Raw genomic sequence first — 23091 nt, 5'->3', positions numbered from 1 at the left:
TTAAATACACTTTAAAAGACAAAAAGCAAAAAAGTAATTAATTATAAATAACACTGCATAAAATCCAGACCTAGTGCAAAACAGATATATATATCAAAATTGATCACAAATAACTTAATAGAGGATGGATCCAGATGGCAACAAAATACGCCCTAAAACAGGCAAAAAAGGTCAAACATGCAAAAAAAGCTAAAAAAGACCTTAGTAAAGTGCCCAATGCTGAAAATATTGCACTATTTTAAGCCAAAAAGATTTGGTATCTTGTATATAGATCAAAAAACGAGAGTCCCACTCAGTACATAGTGTGAACAGGTGGGTCCCGATAGGGAAAAAAGGCCAGTGCCAATAAATGCAAGCAGTATATACAGAGAAAGGGCAGGATTAATCAAAAAGGATCCATTACCTCAGAGAGTGGAGCACCAGGACTGGCAACCTCGTATGTATGATATCTACGAACTCGTACTGACCTGAGGCATCATATGGACACATCAGTTTTACTATATAGTGAACACCGTGAATAAAAATAAAAAAAATTGTTGAATTTCACAATTTCTCCACATTTAGAATTTTTTTCCGTTTTCAGTACACTATATGGTAAAATGAATGGTGTCATTCAAAAGTACAACTCACCCTGCAAACAATAAGCCTTCATATGGCAATGTTGATGAAAAAAAAATTAAAGTTATGGCTTATGGAAGAAGGGAAAAAAAACGAAAATAAAAAACAGAAAACGCCTGGGGGTGAAGGGTTATATTATGTTAAAAAGTCCCTAGGATAGAGTTAACTACGGTAAGTATAAAGCGTAAGCTCCCACCTCCAACAGTGTTATTGATCCAGTGAAGTCCCGTTGAGCTAGTAACTCATCCAATTTGGGAACTTTCTTTCCCTTTTTTTTGCTTTTATCTGATTGTTGTACATCACTGCCTACGGCAGGCTTGGCTCTTGATAACATCTGAAAACAAAACAAATACTGAATTTGGTCTTTATATACAAGATATCATTAATGCAATAAAAACTCATCCAATAACACAAATGAAGAGTTTTCTCAAAGATAATCCCAGTCCACAGAGAGCTACTAACAAATCGAGTCCCTCACTTACAGCAGACTGTAATATTTCTCACACTGACAGAGGTTGAAGAGGTGTGCCAGTCTAAATCCACAAGTCTACAGTCCCTCTATGTGTTCCTCTGTGTGACCGCAGACGTGTGAATCCTCACATTGCACACACTGGGAGGTTTCGCCGGTTTCCGAGCTGAGAGCGTCAGTCATGTGGCCATAAGTATGTGATATGCACACTCCTGAACAGAATCAGACTACAGGGGCACGGCCTGGCTCAGTTCATGTGTATTGAGTGAGGCCGCACTTATTAAGTAGGATTCTGGCCAGGAGTGTGCATATCCCATACGGCCACGTGGCTACCATTCCTAGCTCTGAAACCGGCGAATCCTCACAGTGCGGGCAATGTGAAGATTCACAAAAAGTGGCTGCAGATTTCTGGATTTAGACGGGACAACCCATTCGACCATACACAGTTAGATCCAGAAATACTGGGACAGTGACACAAGGTTTTGAATTTTAGCTGCTTATCAAAACATATTCAAGATACAGTTATATAATCCATATGGGCTTAAGGCCTCTTTTACACGTCCGTGAAAATCACGCACGTTTTTCACGGATGTGTCAAAAGTGCGTATTGCCCTCGGTGTGCCGTGTGTATGGCACACGTGTTCTCCGTGTGTTATCCGTGATAACACACGGAGAACAGGAACTATCTACTCACCTGTCCCTGGCGTCGCTGTCCGTGGTGCTGATCTACGGTCTCCGGTCCTGCCGACTCCCTGCTGCTGCAGCTTCCAGCCGCAGTGACGTGAATATTCAATTAGAATAATGAGCGGCGGTTGGCAGCAAGTGACAGCAGCGGCAGAGCCTGCAGGGCTGGAGAAGGTGAGTAAAGTTTTGGTTTTTTTTCACACAGACACATGTCTTCTCTCCGGTGCGTGTCACAGAGAACACATCCGTGTGGTCCGTTTGCATTACGTGTGACACGTTTGCGTTCCGTGTGACACCCGTGATGCCGGAGAGAAAACTGACATGTCAGCGTGAGAAACACACGGACACACGTATGTATGGAACGGACACACGTTCCGTGCGCAAATACTTACGTGTCCAAAACCATAGGAATACCTAGGTCTACGTGTGCCCGTGTCTCCGGTACGTGAGAAAACTGCCAAACACGTACCCGAGTGTCTTGCTAAATTCTACTAAAAAGGGGGCTGAAAGCCCGTACTTACGAAGCGCTCACTGATATCCTAATCAGGCACGAATACTAATATTCTTTATAGCAAGATACTATTTATTTTAATAGCACATGAATAGTTAATGGTACATAGGCATTTAGAACTATAGTCATAGAATCTTATACAATAACAGAAATATGCATCAACATTACCGTTTGTTGTAGCAATCCTTTCACATCGGAGGGAACTCGATTTAATGATAAAGGAAACAACATGGCATCTTGCATCACAGGAGCAGTGCGTACACTTCTATGTCCTGGAAGGTTTCCCCTAACATTAAGCGAGTCCGGTGTAATTTTATAGGAAAACTTTGTAGTTTGTGTTTAAATGGTCACCAGCATGTGACAGCAGAGTCATGTTCATGTAACTTGACCACAAACTGCTGTGGGCACCAGCAGCTTCCTGCACATTTACTTGTACATCCTGCCAGTTGACAACTGACCGACCACAGTTGACCATAGTGTTAGTGAAATATTGCAATGAGCCGTAAATTTCATATGCAAGCTTCCTTACACCTGTCTTTAAGCCAACCACAAGTTTCCGGTAAGTGGAACAGTAAATGTTACTTCCTCATTATCTTATTCTTTGGTCATAGTGAAATTGGTTATCCAAAGGACATCTCTTTGATACTGAATTATTGATAGGTCAAATAATATCTGGGATCACTCCTATCTTTTGATTATGATCCCTATCTAATCACACATTCTTCAGTCATATCACATTGGTATCACAATCGGTCCTTGATCCCAAGGATTATTTTCCATCATCAGTATTCCACTAGAAGAAGATCACTCGGAATATACCATACCATAACCAAGAAATATTGTTTGCCACAAATTTTGTTTTCTTGGTTTGTTTAGATAAACATTGAATCACAAATATAATAACTTTCACTACTTTGTACAGTATATTAAAACTAAAAGCAATATTATCTGAAAAGCTCCCTTTGAATATCATGTGTTTTGGCATTTGCTCGATATTCAAAGGAATCATTACACATTACATTTCCCGATATGTTACTACAAGTTTCACTAGTCCCATTTATGAACATATTGGCATAAGGCCATAACATATCATGAATTGTCCTTTCCACTAAGCTGGGTTTAAAAGCATCTACAGTATTTATAGCTGTCCCAAAACTTATTTTTATATTCTCTATAGGGATGAATTCCAGGTTAGTCAGTCCAGTCTTATTTCTTAGTACCCAAATTCCTCCCTTAAAAGCCAGATATTGCAAATTGGTGACTGTTGCATTCAAATTGCCTTGCCACCATGGAAGATTGATCCATCCCACTACGGAAATGGGTACTGTAGTATTCTGTAGACGAACATTTCAAGTGTCTTTATCAGCAAGATGATCAGAACAACTTTTCCACTTTAAGATTTCCTCCATCGATACCGGGACATCCAGATAAGGGATATTGGTGGCTGTAAGTGAAGAATGTGTACAGATCCAGCAATCTGTGTGTTGAAAATGTGTTGATGCATCAGAAATTTATTCGCCATAGGTTCCTCCTGATGTAGACTTGTCCATCCAACGACCAAAGAGGCAAACATCAAACACAGGAATTTCTCCATCTCATCACTATCGAGCTCTTCCCAATAACCGATACCATGGATTCCGCTTATTTACCACACCTTCTGCAAATAAAGATACACTATTATTCTCGTAAATAACATTTTTCTTGTGGGACAGATTCCCAATTCTCCACTCCTGGTCTCATTATCAGGAGAGTACGATCTTTTCCGACCGCTATTACCGCTGTCTCTGAGGGCGGTCCTTGGAGGTTTTGAATCCATATTTTTGCTCCTACATTTTTAATATTAGAGGATCCAAAACCTTTAGTACCCCGTATTGTTAATTCTGCCGGGGCAGTTCCTTCTCTTATTTCAGACAAGTTTATTGGGATTATCAACATCTGAGCAACCCTCTGGTGTTTCACCAAAATCAAAGGTTCATTTCCCAAATTTAGCATCAGTACCTTGATTTCTCCCTGATAATCTGCCTCTATTACCCCTCCCACCACTATGGCTCCTTTTAACACTAAACTAGAACGTGTGGCTATTTGACCACAATGATCCTTTGGTATCTGGCAACCCAATCCTGTTGAAATTGGTTTTACCTTACCTGGGGGTACCACGACAGTTTCCAATGTACTGAGGTCTAAACCTGCTGAATAAGGTGTCGCTCTTTCTGGTGTGCCCAAACAGCTGTACCTTGCCTTGTCAACTGTTGGACTGATTTGTCTGATGGCTGCTGCTTTATCTGCTTCTGAATTAAACAAACGTTCAAGTGAGTTAGTAGGGACATGAGCATCGAAATGAAATACAGTGGTCTTGGTAGATTGAATAATCCCTTCAATGTCTTGCCTCACTTCCCTGACCATCTCAAACACATTTTGCTGTTCCTCTCCCCAGTGGAAGTCATATTTTTTCCTCGTTACTTTGTACAAATGAGCCAACATTTGTCCCAAATGAGGGATATGTTGTCTCCAAAAATTAAACAATCCAATATAAGACTGAGTCTCCTGTTTGGATTTAGGGACCAGAAAATTAATAATTTTCTGTCTGGCATTGGGCAAGATCTCTCTGTGCCCCTTGTTCCACTGAATCCCTAGACATGTTACCACCTGAGACGGTCCTTGAACCTTAGCATCATTGATTTCCCATCCTTTACTCCTCATATGAGCAACCAGTTTTGTCAATTGATCTTTCACACTTTGCTCATCTTGTCCTTGTATCATTATATCATTGATATAATGTGAGATCTGCATTTCCTTATGACAAGACATAACCCCAAAGGAGAATTTTCCTTTGGTTAGATTAAGAGTCATCCATTTTAGGATATCAATTCCCAAAATATATTCTGGTATAGGTACTACCAGTACCGTATACTCCTTGATAGGTAAATTACCTATCTTCAAAGCTACCTGTGTCTGAACCCCGGTGATCACTTGACCACCTAGTCCAGCAATTTTTACTCGAGGTCCTTTTATTGTTTCTGGGTTTCCATGAATTAAAGTAGCCTCCGCCCCCGTGTCAATCAAAGCTGGGACTCTTTGAACATTTCCCCCTTTCCAATGTATGCTAAGATTGACGTAGGGACGTTCGTCCCTTTTTATCAATAGGGGGGCTTGGCTGGCTACCTATGGTAAATCACTTCCTTCTGAACTGTCATTTACACAGACTTCAGTCTGTGTATTAGCCCTTCCTTCCGTGACCTTTGTGGCCACGGCTGCAGCCAGTTCTTCCCATGGATAAACTGACTGAAAATCTTCCCAAGACACATTCTTTGGGTTTTTTTCCCCTTTTCCCTCTGATTTCTTTACCTTGGGGGTTTTTGAACCCCCTTCCACATTTGTAGTGGTCACTTTCTTTGTGGATAGAACTTTCTGTTTGTACAACTTCCATAATTCTCCTGTCTCCTTTCCATCAATCCTTTCCTTATTGATCCCGGCTTTAAGCAAAGCCTGGAACATGTCTTTGCGAGACACTCGTGGGGCCTCCCCTACTGATTTCTCTTTCCAATCAGGATTGTTTGGCTTACTGTTACCAACATGGCCTCCAGGGGATGATTTATCCCACTGTCCCATATCCTGTAACTCCCTCATCCTCCCTAGAACTACACCGATTGATTCTCCAGTCAGCGCTACAGTTAAGGTTAAAATAACTGTTTTGTATGCTGGAGGAGCATGTTTAACCAGCCTATTTCTTATGCTGGCTTTCAATGGGTACTGGAGATAATCATCATCCATTCCCAAAAGAGGAAGAGCATTCCTCATTGCTTCTTCCTTCAGCCTTTCCATACCATCTTTTAAGGTATACCAAGGTTTATCATTGATAGGAAAGTCTGCTTCTGATGGATATTTGTCCAGAAAAGCATGGGCTAAGATCATGATTAAGTTTTGAGTACCATGCTCATTATGATCAACAAAATAATTTTTTATTGATCTCTGAATTTCTGGGTCACGAGACATGGTGACAAATTTTGCCACGTCTCCGGCGTCAAAGTGCACTCCACCTCCTCCGAGATCGTGCACCCTGACCAACCAGGGAATTTCTCCTTCTCCTGGTTTTTGTCTAAACTGTGTTAAAATGCTATCAACTTCTCCTTGAGAGTAATCTTCAATGGTTACTCGATTTTTTTACATGAGGAATCGTTCTCTCATTTATGATGGCATTACCATCTTCGTCATATTGCAGATTCCCCTGACCATCCCGGACATGTTCCCGGATGATCTCATTTTCTGTCCTCTCTAGGCGCCTCCTTACTGGGTTAGCCTGAATCTTCCCTTTATGGTAATCCTCCTTATCAGATGATGAAGATGAATACCACACATCCCCATCCCAAGTATCGGGATCCCAGTTTATAGAAGCTGGGACGATACTTTTAGGTACTTTGATTTTATTTACCTTTCCTCTTCTTTTCTTGTACTTATTTTGAGCAATTTGGATTTTATTTACCTTTCCTCTTCTTTTCTTGTACTTATTTTGAGCAATTTTTATGGCAGCTTTTTGTGCCACATTCTGATAATGTTCCAATTTATCCTTCAACAGTCTGGTATTACATTCCAGAACTGTTTTCAGGCAACCTAATTCTATCATCTTTTGTTCCATCTGGGAACTTTTCTTCTGCATCTTTAGATTACGCTCATGCATTACACTATATGCACTTGCCAAAATCCAGATGCGCCGTCCTTAAGACACTACATCACCTGCTTTCACAGGGACACTACCGAATACATTCACAACATCAGTAGCTTCACTACCCTTAAGCTTATCCTGCCATTGTTTGCGCCGTTCTAAAGACACTACATCACCTGCTTTCACAGGGACACTACCGAATACATTCACAACATCAGTAGCTTCACTACCCTTAAGCTTATCCTGCCATTGTTCTGCCAATCCACAAGACACTACATCACCTGTTTTCACAGGGGCACTACTGAGTACATTCACAACATCAGTAGCTTCAATACCCTTAAGCTTGTCCTGCCATTGTTCTGCCAATCCACAAGACACTACATCACCTGTTTTCACAGGGGCACCACTGAGTACATTCACAACATCAGTAGGTACACAACCCTTAAGCTTATTCTGCCATTGTTCTGCCAATCCACAATTGACCAATTCATGTGCTATAAGATTGTAGGGAGCCTCAGTCCAGCCGGGGATCTCCACAACAACCTCCTTAACATTATCCTTACGTTTTCTGAACATTTTGACACTATGCAAAAAGATTGAAAAAATATATCTGGAAATTTGCCAAATATATGTTTTTAATTTCTAAATTACAAAAATTAGTTTAATTACTTCTTATAGAAGTAATCCTGCCGACTACGCCAATTTATGTCTTGCTAAATTCTACTAAAAAGGGGGCTGAAAGCCCGTACTTACGAAGCGCTCACTGATATCCTTATCAGGCACGAATACTAATATTCTTTATAGCAAGATACTATTTATTTTAATAGCACATGAATAGTTAATGGTACATAGGCATTTAGAACTATAGTCATAGAATCTTATACAATAACAGAAATATGCATCAACATTACCGTTTGTTGTAGCAATCCTTTCACATCGGAGGGAACTCGATTTAATGATAAAGGAAACAACATGGCATCTTGCATCACAGGAGCAGTGCGTACACTTCTATGTCCTGGAAGGTTTCCCCTAACATTAAGCGAGTCCGGTGTAATTTTATAGGAAAACTTTGTAGGTTGTGTTTAAATGGTCACCAGCATGTGACAGCTGAGTCATGTTCATGTAACTTGACCACAAACTGCTGTGGGCACCAGCAGCTTCCTGCGCATTTACTTGTACATCCTGCCAGTTGACAACTGACCTACCACAGTTGACCCTAGTGTTAGTGAAATATTGCAATTAGCCGTAAATTTCATATGCAAGCTTCCTTACACCTGTCTTTAAGCCAACCACAAGTTTCCAGTAAGTGGAACTGTAAATGTTACTTCCTCATTATCTTATTCTTTGGTCATAGTGAAATTGGTTATCCAAAGGACATCTCTTTGATACTGAATTATTGATAGGTCAAATAATATCTGGGATCACTCCTATCTTTTGATTATGATCCCTATCTAATCACACATTCTTCAGTCATATCACATTGGTATCACAATCCGAGGCACGTACGTGTGAAAGAGGCCTAAAATGCAGACCCTCAGCTTTAATTTGAGGGTATTCAAATCCTAACTGGAGGAAGGGTGTAGGAATTACAGCTCTTTAATATAGGGACCAAAGGTAATTAGACAATTATCTCAAAAGATCTATAATGCGCTGCATAGGCTAATCCGTCATTATTCCATCATCAATTAAGCAGGTAAAAGGTCTGGAGCTAATTCTAGTTGTGGCATTTGCAAGCTGTTGGTGTGAACCCCCAACATGCAGTCAAAGGAGCTCTCAATGGAAGAGAAACAGACTATCATTAGGTTGAAAAAAAGAATAAATCCATCAAAGTTAAAGGGAACCAATCATCAGGATTTTCATATATAACCTAAAGCCAGTGCTATACTGGCACTCTCAGGCTGAGTCTATACATACCTTTAGTGGTCTGCGCGGATGTTTAAGTTTTGAAATCAAAGAAAGTAAAGTTTATAAAATCATCAGTTTCTTGAGTGACAGCAGCTGAGGATCAGATAATATCTGGGGGGTATTCATAGTTATACCCTACCGTTAGAATCAGCATAAGTATCATACAATCGATTTACTTTTTCACTACCAGGACTGGTGTTAAGTCATACCCATGTGACCAGAAGGGGCGGGGTCTCAGCCAACAGAAAAATTTTGCTTCCTGGTATCAGCTTTGTTGGCTGAAGCCCCGGCCCTTCTGGTCACATGGGTATGACCTCACACAGGTCCTGCTAGTGAAAAAGTAAATTGATTGTATAATACTTATGCTAATTCTAACAGGGGGAGGGGATAACTATGAATACCCCCCAGCTATTATCTGATCCTCAGCTGCTGTCACTCAAGAAGCTGATGATTTTATAAACTTTACTTTTTTGGATTTCAAAACATATACATCCGAGCTGACCACTAAAGGTATGTAGAGAATCAGTCTGATAGTGCCAGTATAGCACTGGCTTTACCTCATATACGGAAATCCTGGTGATTGGTTCCCTTTAACAGAAATGTTAGGAGTGGACAAATCAACAGTTTGATATATTCAGCAAAAAAAAACAGAAAAACCACACTTGTGAGCTTGGGAACTCAAAAAGAACTTTACGTTCACAAAAGACAATAGTGGTAGATGATCACAGAATACTTTCCCTGGTCAATAAAAACACCTTTACAACATCCATCCAAGTGAACACTCTCCAAAAAGTAGGTGTTTCGGTATCTATGTCTAACATAAAGAGAAGATCTCATGAGAAATAATATAGAGGGTTAACAGACAAGATGCAAACCATTTATCAGTCTTAAAAAAAACCAGGTCAGGACAACTGAAAAAAAATAAAAATTATATATATATATATATATATATATATATATATATATATATATATATATATATATATATATATATATATATATATATATATACATACACACAGTGCCTACAAGTAGTATTCAACCCCCTGCAGATTTAGCAGGTTTACACATTCGGAATTAACTTGGCATTGTGACATTTGGACTGTAGATCAGCCTGGAAGTGTGAAATGCACTGCAGCAAAAAAGAATGTTATTTCTTTTTTTATTTTATTTTTAAATTGTGAAAAGTTTATTCAAAGGGTCATTTATTATTCAACCCCTCAAACCACAAGAATTCTGATTGGTTCCCCTAAAGTATTAAGAAGTATTTCAGGCACAAAGAACAATGAGCTTCACATGTTTGGATTAATTATCTCTTTTTCCAGCCTTTTCTGACTAATTAAGACCCTCCCCAAACTTGTAAACAGCACTCATACTTGGTCAACATTGGTAAGACAAAGGAGCATTCCAAGGCCATCAGAGACAAGATCGTGGAGGGTCACAAGGCTGGCAAGGGGTACAAAACCCTTTCCAAGGAATTGGGCCTACCTGTCTCCACTGTTGGGAGCATCATCCGGAAGTGGAAGGCTTATGGAACCACTGTTAGCCTTCCACGGCCTGGACAGCCTTTGAAAGTTTCCACCCGTGCCGAGGCCAGGCTTGTTCAAAGAGTCAAGGCTAACCCAAGGACAACAAGGAAGGAGCTCCGGGAAGATCTCATGGCAGTGGGGACATTGGTTTCAGTCAATACCATAAGTAACGTACTCCACCGCAATGGTCTCCGTTCCAGACGAGCCCGTAAGGTACCTTTTACTTTCAAAGCGTCATGTCAAGGTTCGTCTACAATTTGCTCATGATCACTTGGAGGACTCTGAGACAGACTGGTTCAAGGTTCTCTGGTCTGATGAGACCAAGATCGAGATCTTTGGTGCCAACCACAACGTGACGTTTGGAGACTGGATGGCACTGCACATGACCCCAAGAATACTATCCCTACAGTCAAGCATGGTGGTGGCAGCATCATGCTGTGGGGCTGTTTCTCAGCCAAGGGGCCTGGCCATCTGGTCCGCATCCATGGGAAGATGGATAGCACGGCCTACCTGGAGATTTTGGCCAAGAACCTCCGCTCCTCCATCAAGGATCTTAAGATGGGTCGTCATTTCATCTTCCAACAAGACAACGACCCAAAGCACACAGCCAAGAAAACCAAGGCCTGGTTCAAGAGGGAAAAAATCAAGGTGTTGCAGTGGCCTAGTCAGTCTCCTGACCTTAACCCAATTGAAAACTTGTGGAAGGAGCTCAAGATTAAAGTCCACATGAGACACCCAAAGAACCTAGATAACTTGGAGAAGATCTGCATGGAGGAGTGGGCCAAGATAACTCCAGAGACCTTTGCCGGCCTGATCAGGTCTTATAAAAGACGATTATTAGCTGTAATTGCAAACAAGGGTTATTCCACAAAATATTAAACCTAGGGGTTGAATAATAATTGACCCACACTTTTATGTTGAAAATTTATTAAAATTTAACTGAGCAACATAACTTGTTGGTTTGTAAGATTTATGCATCTGTTAATAAATCCTGCTCTTGTTTGAAGTTTGCAGGCTCTAACTTATTTGCATCTTATCAAACCTGCTAAATCTGTAGGGGGTTGAATACTACTTGTAGGCACTGATATATATATATATATATATATATATATATATATATATATATATATATAAAAGCCGCACTGTTCTGGGAAAGCAATCTTTTGCCAATTGAAACTAAGATGAACCTGTACCAGACTGATGGGAAGAAAGTATGGAGAAAGCTTGTAACGGCTCATGATGCGAAGTGCAGCACCTTCTATGTAAAACATGGTGGAGACAGTGTAATGGCATAGGCTTGCATGCCTTCCAATGGCCCTGGGTCACTGGTGTTTATTGATGATGTGACTGAGGACAGAAGCAGCCAGATGAATTCAGAATTGTACAGGGCGATACTTTCTGCTCAGATTCAACTGAATGCAGCAAGATTGATTGGCCGGTGCTTCACAGTGCAGATGGTCAATGACCTAAAACATACTGTGAAAGGTCAAGAATTTTTCAAAACAAAGAAGTGGAATAATCTGCAATGGCCGAGTCAATCACCAAATCTCAACCACCTTGAGCTGCATTTCACATGCTTAAGAGAAAACTTAAAAAGGTGGTTGACTACAAAATATAGTGGTCACATTGATTTATAGCTGAGAATGAAAGCTTTTTCTAAATACCTTCTGTTGCCAATTCTGCCTGTGAGCGGCGCCATCACTGTCCGCTCATCTCCCATCACGTGACCCGGGCTGCAGAGACCTCTGATATCCGGTGATGTCATGTCAACTTCCGGAATTAGAAGTTGAGCCGGCATCACCGAGGCGGGTCCAGTCTTCCTGAGTGATTGGGCTGTGGAGGGAGTTTTACCGCATGTCACAGCTCATCATTGGGCGAGCTCTCTACTTTACTGCTTTCCTAACAGAGGGTCACAAGCACGAGCAATTCTCAGCATTAAATCGATGTGGCCACTATACATTGTAGTGGACCAGCTCATTAAGCCAGAAAACCCACAAACAAGCAACTGAATTCTTCTGCAGTAAGGGCCATTCAAAGCCTCACAAAGGAGGAAACGCCGCATTTCATGATGTCTATGGCTTACAGATTTAAGGCAGTCATTGTCTGCAAAGGATTCTCTACAAAGTATTAAAAACAAACATTTTATTTATGGTAAAGTACATTTGTCCAATTACTTTTGAGCCCCTAAAGAGAGAAGGCTTTGTAGAAAAAGGTGGCAATTCCTAAATGAGTCACACAATATTTTTCTTCTACCCTTTAATTAAACCTGAAAGTTGATACTTCAATTGCATTTCAGTTGTTTCATTTTAGATATAAAATAGTGACATATGCAGAGGCCAAGTCCAGGAGATGGAATCAGTCCAGCAGGAGACTGCCCTGTGTGTGTGTGTGGTGGTGGGAACAGTACATGCCCGGGGTGTGTGTGTGGTGGAGGGGACGGTACATGTGTGTGTGTGTGAGTGCTGGTGAGGACGATACATGCCCGGTGTGTGTGGTGGTATGGACAGTATATCCCCGGTGTGTGTGGTGGTGAGGACAGAATATGCCCGTTGTGTGTGTGGTGGTGGGGACGGTACATGCCCAGGGTGTGTGTGGTGGTGAGGACGGTACATGCACAGGGTGTGTGTGTGAGTGCTGGTGAGGATGATACATGCCCGGTGTGTGTGGTGGTGAGGACAGTATATGCCCGTTGTGTGTGTGGTGATGGGGACGGTACATGCCCAGTGTGTGTGTGGTGGTGAGGACAGTACATGCCCAGTGTGTGTGGTGGTGGGGATGGTACATGCCCAGTGTGTGTGCGGTGGTGGGGACGGTGTGTGTGTGGTGAGGACGGTACATGCCCGGTGTGTGTGTGGTGGTGAGAACACAGTACATGCCGTGTGTGTGGTGGTCAGGACAGTACATGCCCTGTGTGTGTGTGTGTGGTGGTGAGAACAGTACATGCCCTGTTTGTGTGGTGGTGGGGACGGTACATGCCCGGTGTGTGTGTGGTGGTGACGACAATACATGCCATGTGTGTGTGCTGGTGGGGACCGTACATGCCCAGTGTGTGTGTGGTGGTGAGGACGGTACATGCACGGTGTGTGTGGTGGTGGGGACAATACACGCCCTGTGTGTGTGGTGGGGGGACGTCATATGCCCGGTGTGTGTGGTGGTGGGGATGATACATGCCCTGTGTGTGGTGGTGGGGACGTTACATGCCCGGTGTGTGAGGTGGTGGTGATGTTATATGCCTGGTGTGAGCTGGTGGCGACGGTACATGCCCAGTGTGTGCTATGGTGGGGACGGTACATGCTCGCCCTATGTGTGTGATGGTGGGGACTTTACATGCCCGGTGTGTGTGGTGGTGGGGATGATACATGCCCTGTATGTGGTGGTGGGGATAATACATGCCCGGTGTGTGCGGTGGTGGGGACGTTACATGCCCGGTGTGTGCGGTGGTGGGGACGTTACATGCCCGGTGTGTGCGGTGGTGGGGACGGTACATGCCTCGTGTGTGTGGTAGTGAGGACGGTACATGCCCGGTATGTGTGGTGGTTGGGACAATACATGCCCAGTGTGTGTGGTGGGGGGACGTTATATGCTGGTGTGTGTGTGTGGTGATGGGAACGATACATGCCTGGTGTATATAGTGGTGGGGACCTTACATGCCCAGTGTGTGAGGTAGTGGTGACGTTACATGCCTGGTGTGTGTTATGGTGGGGACGGTACATGCCCGGTGTGTGTATTGTAAGGGACATTACATGCCCAGTGTGTGCGGGGGTGATGACATTACATGCCCGGTGTGTGCGGGGGTGGGGATATTACATGCCCAATGTATGAGGTGGTGATGTTACATACCCGTTATGTGCAATGGTGGAGACGGTACAAGCCCATTGTGTGCAGTGGTGGGGACATTACATGCACAGTGTGTGCGGGGGTGGGGACATTACATGCCCGGTGTGTGAGGTGGTAATGTTACATGCCCGATGTGTACGGTGGTGGGGACGTTACATGCTGGTGTGTGAGGTGGGGGACGGTACATGCCCGGTATGTGTATTGTAAGGGACATTACATGCCCAGTGTGTGCGGGGGTGATGACATTACATGCCCGGTGTGTGCGGGGGTGGGGATATTACATGCCCAATGTATGAGGTGGTGATGTTACATACCCGGTATGTGCAATGGTGGAGACGGTACAAGCCCATTGTGTGCAGTGGTGGGGACATTACATGCACAGTGTGTGCGGGGGTGGGGACATTACACGCCCGGTGTGTGAAGTGGTAATGTTACATGCCCGGTGTGTACGGTGGTGGGGACGTTACATGCTGGTGTGTGAGGTGGGGAGGATGTTACATGCTGGTGTGTGAGGTGGGGGACGTTACATGCTGGTGTGTGTGGAGTAGAGGACATTACATGCTGGTGTGTGTGGTGGGGGGAAGTTACATGCTGGTGTGTGTGGTGGGGAGGGGGACATTACATGCTGGTGTGTGTGGTGAGGGGGACGTTACATGCTGGTGTGTGGTGGGGAGGGGGATGTTACATGCTGGTGTGTGTGTGGTGGGGAGGGTGACGTTACATGCAGGTGTGGTTGGGGGGGACGGTACATGCTGGTGTGTGTGGTGGGAAGGGGGACGTTACATGCTGGTGTGTGGTGGGGAGGGGGATGTTACATGCTGGTGTGTGTGTGGTGGGGGGACGTTACATGCTGGTGTGTGTGTGGTGGGGGGACATTACATGCTGCGGTGTGTGGTGGGAGGACGTTTTATGCAGGTGTGGTGGGAGGCGGATGTTACATGCTGGTGTGTGGTGGGGAGGGGGATGTTACATGCTGGTGTGTGTGGTGTGGTGGGGAGGGGGAAGTTACATGCAGATGTGTGTGCTGGGGAGGGGGATGTTACATGCTGGTGTGTGTGGTGGGGAGGGGGAAGTTACATGCTGGTGTGTGTGGTGGGGAGGGGGAAGTTACATGCAGATGTGTGTGCTGGGGAGGGGGATGTTACATGCTGGTGTGTGTGGTGGGGAGGGGGACGTTAAATGCTGGTGTGTGTGGTGGGGAGGGGGACGTTACATGCAGGTGTGGTGGGGGGGACGTTACATGCTGCTGTGTGTGGTGGGGAGGGGGACGTTAAATGCTGGTGTGTGTGGTGGGGAGGGGGACGTTACATGCAGGTGTGGTGGGAGGCGGATGTTACATGCTGGTGTGTGTGGTGGGGAGGGGGATGTTACATGCTGGTGTGTGTGGTGGGGAGGGGGACGTTAAATGCTGGTGTGTGTGGTGGGGAGGGGGACGTTACATGCAGGTGTGGTGGGGGGGACGTTACATGCTGCTGTGTGTGGTGGGGAGGGGGACGTTAAATACTGGTGTGTGTGGTGGGGAGGGGGACGTTACATGCAGGTGTGGTGTAGGGGGACGTTAAATGCTGGTGTGTGTGGTGGGGAGGGGGATGTTACATGCTGGTGTGTGTGGTGGGGAGGGGGATGTTACATGCTGGTATGTGTGGTGGGGAGGGGGATGTTACATGCTGGTATGTGTGGTGGGGAGGGGGATGTTACATGCTGGTGTGTGTGGTGGCGAGGGGGATGTTACATGCTGGTGTGTGTGTGGTAGGGAGGGGGGGCTTTACATGCTGGTGTGTGTGCTGGGGACGTTACAGGCTGGTGTGTGGTGGGGAGGGGGATGTTACAGGCTGGTGTGTGTGGTGGGGAGGGGGATGTTACAGGCTGGTGTGTGTGGTGGGGACGGGGATGTTACAGGCTGGTGTGTGTGGTGGGGACGTTACATGCTGGGGTGTGTGATGGGGAGGGAGACGTTACATGCTGGGGTGTGTGATGGGGAGGGGGACGTTACATGCTGGGGTGTGTGATGGGGAGGGGGACGTTACATGCTGGGGTGTGTGATGGGGAGGGGGACGTTACATGCTGGGGTGTGTGATGGGGAGGGGGACGTTACATGCTGGGGTGGGGGGGACGTTACATGCTGGGGTGGTGGGGGGACGTTACATGCTGGGGTGGTGGGGGGACGTTACATGCTGGGGTGGTGGGGGGACGTTACATGCTGGGGTGGTGGGGGGACGTTACATGCTGGGGTGGGGGGGGGACGTTACATGCTGGGGTGGGGGGGGGACGTTACATGCTGGGGTGGGGGGGGGACGTTACATGCTGGGGGGGTGGGGGACGTTACATGCTGGGGTGGGGGGGTCGTTACATGCTGGGGTGGTGGGGGGACGTTACATGCTGGGGTGGGGGGGGACGTTACATGCTGGGGTGGGGGGGGGACGTTACATGCTGGGGTGGGGGGGGACGTTACATGCTGGTGTGTGTGGTGGCGAGGGGGATGTTACATGCTGGTGTGTGTGTGGTAGGGAGGGGTAGGGAGGGGGGGCTTTACATGCTGGGGTGTGTGTGCTGGGGACGTTACAGGCTGGTGTGTGTGGTGGGGTGGGGGATGTTACAGGCTGGTGTGTGTGGTGGGGAGGGGGATGTTACAGGCTGGTGTGTGTGGTGGGGACGGGGATGTTACAGGCTGGTGTGTGTGGTGGGGACGTTACATGCTGGGGTGTGTGATGGGGAGGGGGACGTTACATGCTGGGGTGTGTGATGGGGAGGGGGACGTTACATGCTGGGGTGTGTGATGGGGAGGGGGACGTTACATGCTGGGGTGGGGGGGGGGGACGTTACATGCTGGGGTGGGGGGGGGACGTTACATGCTGGGGTGGGGGGGGGGACGTTACATGCTGGGGTGGGGGGGACGTTACATGCTGGGGTGGGGGGGACGTTACATGCTGGTGTGTGTGGTGGCGAGGGGGATGTTACATGCTGGTGTGTGTGTGTGGTAGGGAGGGGGGGCTTTACATGCTGGTGTGTGTGTGCTGGGGACGTTACAGGCTGGTGTGTGTGGTGGGGTGGGGGATGTTACAGGCTGGTGTGTGTGGTGGGGAGGGGGATGTTACAGGCTGGTGTGTGTGGTGGGGACGGGGATGTTACAGGCTGGTGTGTGTGGTGGGGACGTTACATGCTGGGGTGTGTGATGGGGAGGGGGACGTTACATGCTGGGGTGTGTGATGGGGAGGGGGACGTTACATGCTGGGGTGTGTGATGGGGAGGGGGACGTTACATGCTGGGGTGGGGGGGGGGGACGTTACATGCTGGGGTGGGGGGGGGACGTTACATGGGGGGGCTTTACATGCTGGTGTGTGTGTGCTGGGGACGTTACAGGCTGGTGTGTGTGGTGGGGAGGGGGATGTTACAGGCTGGTGTGTGTGGTGGGGAGGGGGATGTTACAGGCTGGTGTGTGTGGTGGGGACGGGGATGTTACAGGCTGGTGTGTGTGGTGGGGACGTTACATGCTGGGGTGTGTGATGGGGAGGGGGACGTTACATGCTGGGGTGTGTGATGGGGAGGGGGACGTTACATGCTGGGGTGTGTGATGGGGAGGGGGACGTTACATGCTGGGGTGTGTGATGGGGAGGGGGACGTTACATGCTGGGGTGTGTGATGGGGAGGGGGACGTTACATGCTGGGGTGTGTGATGGGGAGGGGGACGTTACATGCTGGGGTGGGGGGGACGTTACATGCTGGGGTGGTGGGGGGACGTTACATGCTGGGGTGGTGGGGGGACGTTACATGCTGGGGTGGTGGGGGGACGTTACATGCTGGGGTGGTGGGGGGACGTTACATGCTGGGGTGGTGGGGGGACGTTACATGCTGGGGTGGGGGGGGACGTTACATGCTGGGGTGGGGGGGGACGTTACATGCTGGGGTGGGGGGGGACGTTACATGCTGGGGTGGGGGGGACGTTACATGCTGGGGTGGTGGGGGGACATTACATGCTGGGGTGGTGGGGGGACGTTACATGCTGGGGTGGGGGGGGGACGTTACATGCTGGGGTGGGGGGGGGACGTTACATGCTGGGGTGGTGGGGGGACGTTACATGCTGGGGTGGTGGGGGGACGTTACATGCTGGGGTGGCGGGGGGGACGTTACATGCTGGGGTGGCGGGGGGGACGTTACATGCTGGGGTGGCGGGGGGGACGTTACATGCTGGGGTGGCGGGGGGGACGTTACATGCTGGGGTGGTGGGGGGACGTTACATGCTGGGGTGGCGGGGGGGACGTTACATGCTGGGGTGGGGGGGACGTTACATGCTGGGGTGGTGGGGGGACGTTACATGCTGGGGTGGGGGGGACGTTACATGCTGGGGTGGGGGGACGTTACATGCTGGGGTGGTGGGGGGACGTTACATGCTGGGGTGGTGGGGGGACGTTACATGCTGGGGTGGGGGGGGGACGTTACATGCTGGGGTGGTGGGGGGACGTTACATGCTGGGGTGGTGGGGGGACGTTACATGCTGGGGTGGTGGGGGGACGTTACATGCTGGGGTGGTGGGGGGACGTTACATGCTGGGGTGGTGGGGGGACGTTACATGCTGGGGTGGCGGGGGGGGGACGTTACATGCTGGGGTGGTGGGGACGTTACATGCTGGGGTGGTGGGGGGACGTTACATGCTGGGGTGGCGGGGGGGACGTTACATGGATGCGGTCCCTCGGCTGTCATCAAGCGCCAGGGAAAACCTGGGAGACCTGACAGTGGCCGCTCCTCCGTACTGCCCGTCACACCAGCCTCCAGCCGTCCTCACCATCTTCGCTGCTCCCGGAGCCGCCGCTGATCTCCTGTTTCGGCTTCAGACAACCCGTTCGGCTTTCAGAAACGACTCTGCTGTCATGACAACAGACAAGGAGCGACAGCGCATGCGCCGAGCGCGTTCATTACTCTTGACTTAGAGAGATTGTTTACAGTGAGTTCACATTACATTGCTTGTTAGGATTTGAAATTCCATCATATCTAGACCTCCATTAATAAAAACTGTGATAGTACTCATGGCAAATCCCAGTAAATGTATCAAACGACCAGTTCCGGTTTTCTTGGGTGTTTCCGGTTCAGTTTAAAACGAGGCTTGCCCCGCATAGAAGCCGGAAGCTGTGATGTTCTGCAGAGTGAGAGGAGTGTTTGGAAGGTTCCGTTATCGCAGAAATAATGAGTGGTGCAGGGGCCATTCACGTGTTTATCGGCTCCCCCGTTATAGCGTCGCCGTCTGTGGCAGCACATTGTGAGCCGGACGGAGGAGGCTCAGGATGGCGCACAGCAGTGTGGGGAGACGTGCGCTTCCCTTCTGCTATACAGGATGCATCACAGATACCTGCGGGTCAGGTGATGAATGGAGAAACACAGCATGGAGAATGGGTGTGTGATGGGCACCGAGGAGCTTGTGCCCAGGAAGAGGATCTGGGTTACGTAATGGCTACACCTAATGAGGGGATGGTTTCTGCGTTGGTGTCACACACAGGACTATGTCCTACAATGCCGGCTGTCCAGAGACTTCCAGCTATGGAGTCCCAAGCTTGCCGTAGACCTCCAGCAATGGAGCTGCTAGCTATCCAGAGACCTCCAGCCATGGAGTCCTCAGCTTTCCGTAGACCTCTAGCTGTGGAGCCGCCGGCCGTCCCGAGACCTCCAGCTGTGGAGCCGCCGGCCGTCCCGAGACCTCCAGCTGTGGAGCCGCCGGCCGTCCCGAGACCTCCAGCTGTGGAGCCGCCGGCCGTCCCGAGACCTCCAGCTGTGGAGCCGCCGGCCGTCCCGAGACCTCCAGCTGTGGAGTCACCAGCTCTCTGTAGACCTCCAGCTGTGGAGCCTCCGCCCCTCCAGAGACCTCCAGCTGTGGAGCCTCCGCCCCTCCAGAGACCTCCAGCTGTGGAGCCGCCAGCCGTCCCGAGACCTCCAGCTGTGGAGCCGCCGGCCGTCCCGAGACCTCCAGCTGTGGAGCCGCCGCCCCTCCAGAGACCTCCAGCTGTGGAGTCACCAGCTCTCTGTAGACCTCCAGTCGTGGAGCCGCCACCCCTCCAGAGACCTCCAGCTGTGGAGCCTCCGCCCCTCCAGAGACCTCCAGCTGTGGAGCCGCCGGCCGTCCCGAAACCTCCAGCTGTGGAGCCGCCGCCCCTCCAGAGACCTCCAGCTGTGGAGTCACCAGCTCTCTGTAGACCTCCAGTCGTGGAGCTGCCGCCCCTCCAGAGACCTCCAGCTGTGGAGCTGCACAGGCAGAATGACCACACTGTAGAGGTCCATGACCCTGATGATGTTGGAAGCGATGCCTGCAATATGGGATCAGCAGGGACTGAGTTCCTTACTGTTCTGGCATCAAGTCAACTGGCGGTAAAAAGTCTGGAAAAAAGCGAAACAGATGATTTAATTCCTCCTGTGCCCGGAATGTCAGAATTTATAATACAGGATGTTGTAGCTGAAAACCTCAGGGCAGGGTCCATCTCTCAGCAGGATGGCATCGGCTCATCTGAGCTTTTCACTGATCCATCTGATGATGAGGTGGAGGAACAGTCATCAAAATCCATCCATATTAGAAAAGGTTTGTCAGACATCAAGAGTGACTCAGCTGTAGGAGTAAGAAATAATGCGGATTATCTTGAGAGTGCAAGCAGCAAAAGGAAGCAAGTGTTGTCCAGTTCCTCCGCATCTTTTAAACAATGTAAAAAGTCTAAGCCATCGGTATCCCCAGTACAGTGCACGATGAAGCCTCCGCAGCAAATGCCTGCAAAGACATTGACTCCTCTGAAATATTGTTTAGACAAAAGCAAACAGTACAATGTTATGGTAGTTGTGTTACAACCCTGTCATATAAAAGAAATCAAAGCGAAAAGTGGTCCAAATATCGGTTCCACTCTTCCCTTAGCGACTATTGTTGTTATGGACCAATCGGGGGTTAAACATAAAGTGCTGCTGTGGAGAACGGCAGCATTTTGGAGCTTGGCCTTACTTCCTGGGGAAATAATCGTTCTGACACACTTGTCCATCTGTGAGGATCGGTGGAGTGAAGACCTTTCACTTCAGTCCAGCTTTAAGAGCAAACTTGTTAATCTTGGGAGCTGTTCTACGCTCCTCTCCGGAGAACGGTCTGACAGGGTAGAGAACTGTGCCCTAAAGGAGTTGCTGGACTACATTCGGGAAAGTCACTATTATTTATATGAACTTTCTCCACGACAGCCTCAGCTACTGGACCGTGTCCAGTTCATAACTCTTACTGAGCTCCGGCCAGAATCGCTGGTGCATTCCCTGCTGAAGGTGAATAGCGTTACCGTTCTCAAGGAATCTACTTATCATTTTAAGGGAATGAAGCAAAATAAAATCATTCTGACAGTTGAACAAGTGAAAGGACAAACAAATACATTAGTTTTGTGGGGATCGTGTGTCTCATGGTGTGATCAGATCCGACTCAAAAGTGATCATGTCTGGGTCTTTAGATACTTGCTATGTAAAAGGAACATCGTGTCAGGAGACCTGGAATTACACACTACGCCATGGTCATCCTGTGAATGCTTATTTGATGATGACCAAAGGGCTGTAGATTTTCGGAGACGATATAATATATGTTTAGTCAAGCAGATGAGCCTGTTGACCTTGTTTGAAGACAGGTATTCAGGTGAAATCCAAGCTAAAGGTAGTATATCGCAGATAGGGTTTCATATTCCAGGCAAGAGCAAAATATTAATAGACCATGAAACTTCAATTTCTGATATTCTTAAGTCTCTGCCTGATATTATATACACAGGTTGTGGAAAATGCAAAACGGAGCTGACAATTGATGACAACGGTGTGTATGAGCAGTGTTATGTGTGTCTACCCTTTAACCAAGTAAGAACCTTTTATAGGGCAGCGCAGATGAATATAGTAGGCGACAACTGTTCTGTGCGTGTCCAGGTGCCCCCCGATATTGTGGAGAACATCTTTTTAAATATTGATCCCAAATTATTACCCAAAGGTTTTCCCAGCTGTGCCGATGTAACCTATGGAGCGATTGTGGCAGATCTGTGCCAGTCCCTGGTCGCACAGACTGGAGAATCGTTTGTCTTCACCATAAGAAGCCAGTTTGTGCTTGATGAAAATAGCATACCATTGGAAAAGGACTTTCACCTGTTAGATTTTCATCTTGACTTTGAGATGTAAAGTGTATAAGATTAGAATTGAGGGTTTTGTTTTTCCAAATATAGCTGTAAAATGTAAATCTAAACTATTTTTTTTAAATAAATATAAGCAATGTGTATTGCAAATAATTGTGCTTAGTTATTGCGATGGTTTTAAGGTACAGAATTCAATAGTACTGTATATTTAATAGTTAATTCAGTTATGTGCCTTTAAATGGTGTCTGGAATTTCAATTTGATCTTATTTCATAGATGTGTTGAATAGGTAATCTGTAAATCACTCTGTGTGTAAATTATGTTGTCCTGTCATCTCTGGTCTTTCCAGGGTGCTGTCCTCCAAGTCAGAGGTCCCCAACCTTTTTTGCACCAGGGACCGGCCTCAAGCAAGACCATTTTCCATGGCCAAATAGGGCAGGGAAAAGGCTTTGGTCATATGGGACACGGTTATGGAGAACATACAGCTAGCAGAAGGGGAAAGAGGGCTGGACACATATGACGTTCATATTTTTACTCCTGTCTTAGCAAATTCTGTAAGTAGAGTAGTATCGCTGTACATTGAGCCTCAGTGTGGAGTACTGCAACTTTGCAGCGCAATACACTAAACAACGCTATTGACTGGGGTGCTGGCAGGACCTCAGTGTACAGCGCTGTAGACCAGGTCCCCGTGTGGCCAGATCACTAACACGCCCCACATAAGGTACTTGCTGGGAGCCCCCTCTACTGAGGCTGGTACGCCCTGCATAATGT

At 47.5% G+C, this 23091-nt stretch overlaps 2 protein-coding genes across 2 annotated transcripts in view; one reads left to right on the top strand and one right to left on the bottom strand.

The window, feature by feature from the left end:
• IFT56 (intraflagellar transport 56) overlaps nt 1-19256 on the bottom strand; it is a 243338-nt gene extending 224082 nt beyond the window's left edge. Inside the window, exons 1-2 of the mRNA XM_075321910.1 lie at nt 18994-19256; nt 815-952 (exon numbers count right to left, since the gene is read on the bottom strand). Coding sequence (XP_075178025.1) covers nt 815-952; nt 18994-18996 — 141 coding nt within the window. The 5' untranslated portion in view covers nt 18997-19256. The remainder of the gene's footprint in view (nt 1-814; nt 953-18993) is intronic.
• A 72-nt stretch (nt 19257-19328) lies between these two features.
• On the top strand, nt 19329-22453 carry SHLD2 (shieldin complex subunit 2). Its single transcript, XM_075320895.1, has one exon. The coding sequence runs from the start codon at nt 19392-19394 to the stop codon at nt 22365-22367; it is 2976 nt and encodes a 991-aa protein (XP_075177010.1). The 5' UTR covers nt 19329-19391; the 3' UTR covers nt 22368-22453.
• Nucleotides 22454-23091: the final 638 nt, after the last annotated feature.

The sequence above is a fragment of the Anomaloglossus baeobatrachus genome, chromosome 8 (genome assembly GCF_048569485.1).
Source record: "Anomaloglossus baeobatrachus isolate aAnoBae1 chromosome 8, aAnoBae1.hap1, whole genome shotgun sequence".
In the NCBI taxonomy this organism is placed as follows: domain Eukaryota; kingdom Metazoa; phylum Chordata; class Amphibia; order Anura; family Aromobatidae; genus Anomaloglossus; species Anomaloglossus baeobatrachus.
The sequence above is the reverse complement of the archived record's forward strand: the minus strand, read 5'-3'. Positions and strand labels throughout refer to the sequence as shown.

Coding starts and splice junctions, on each gene's coding strand:
- SHLD2 (XM_075320895.1), top strand. CDS start 19,392: ATGAGTGGTGCAGGGGCCATTCACGTGTTTATCGGCTCCCCCGTTATA.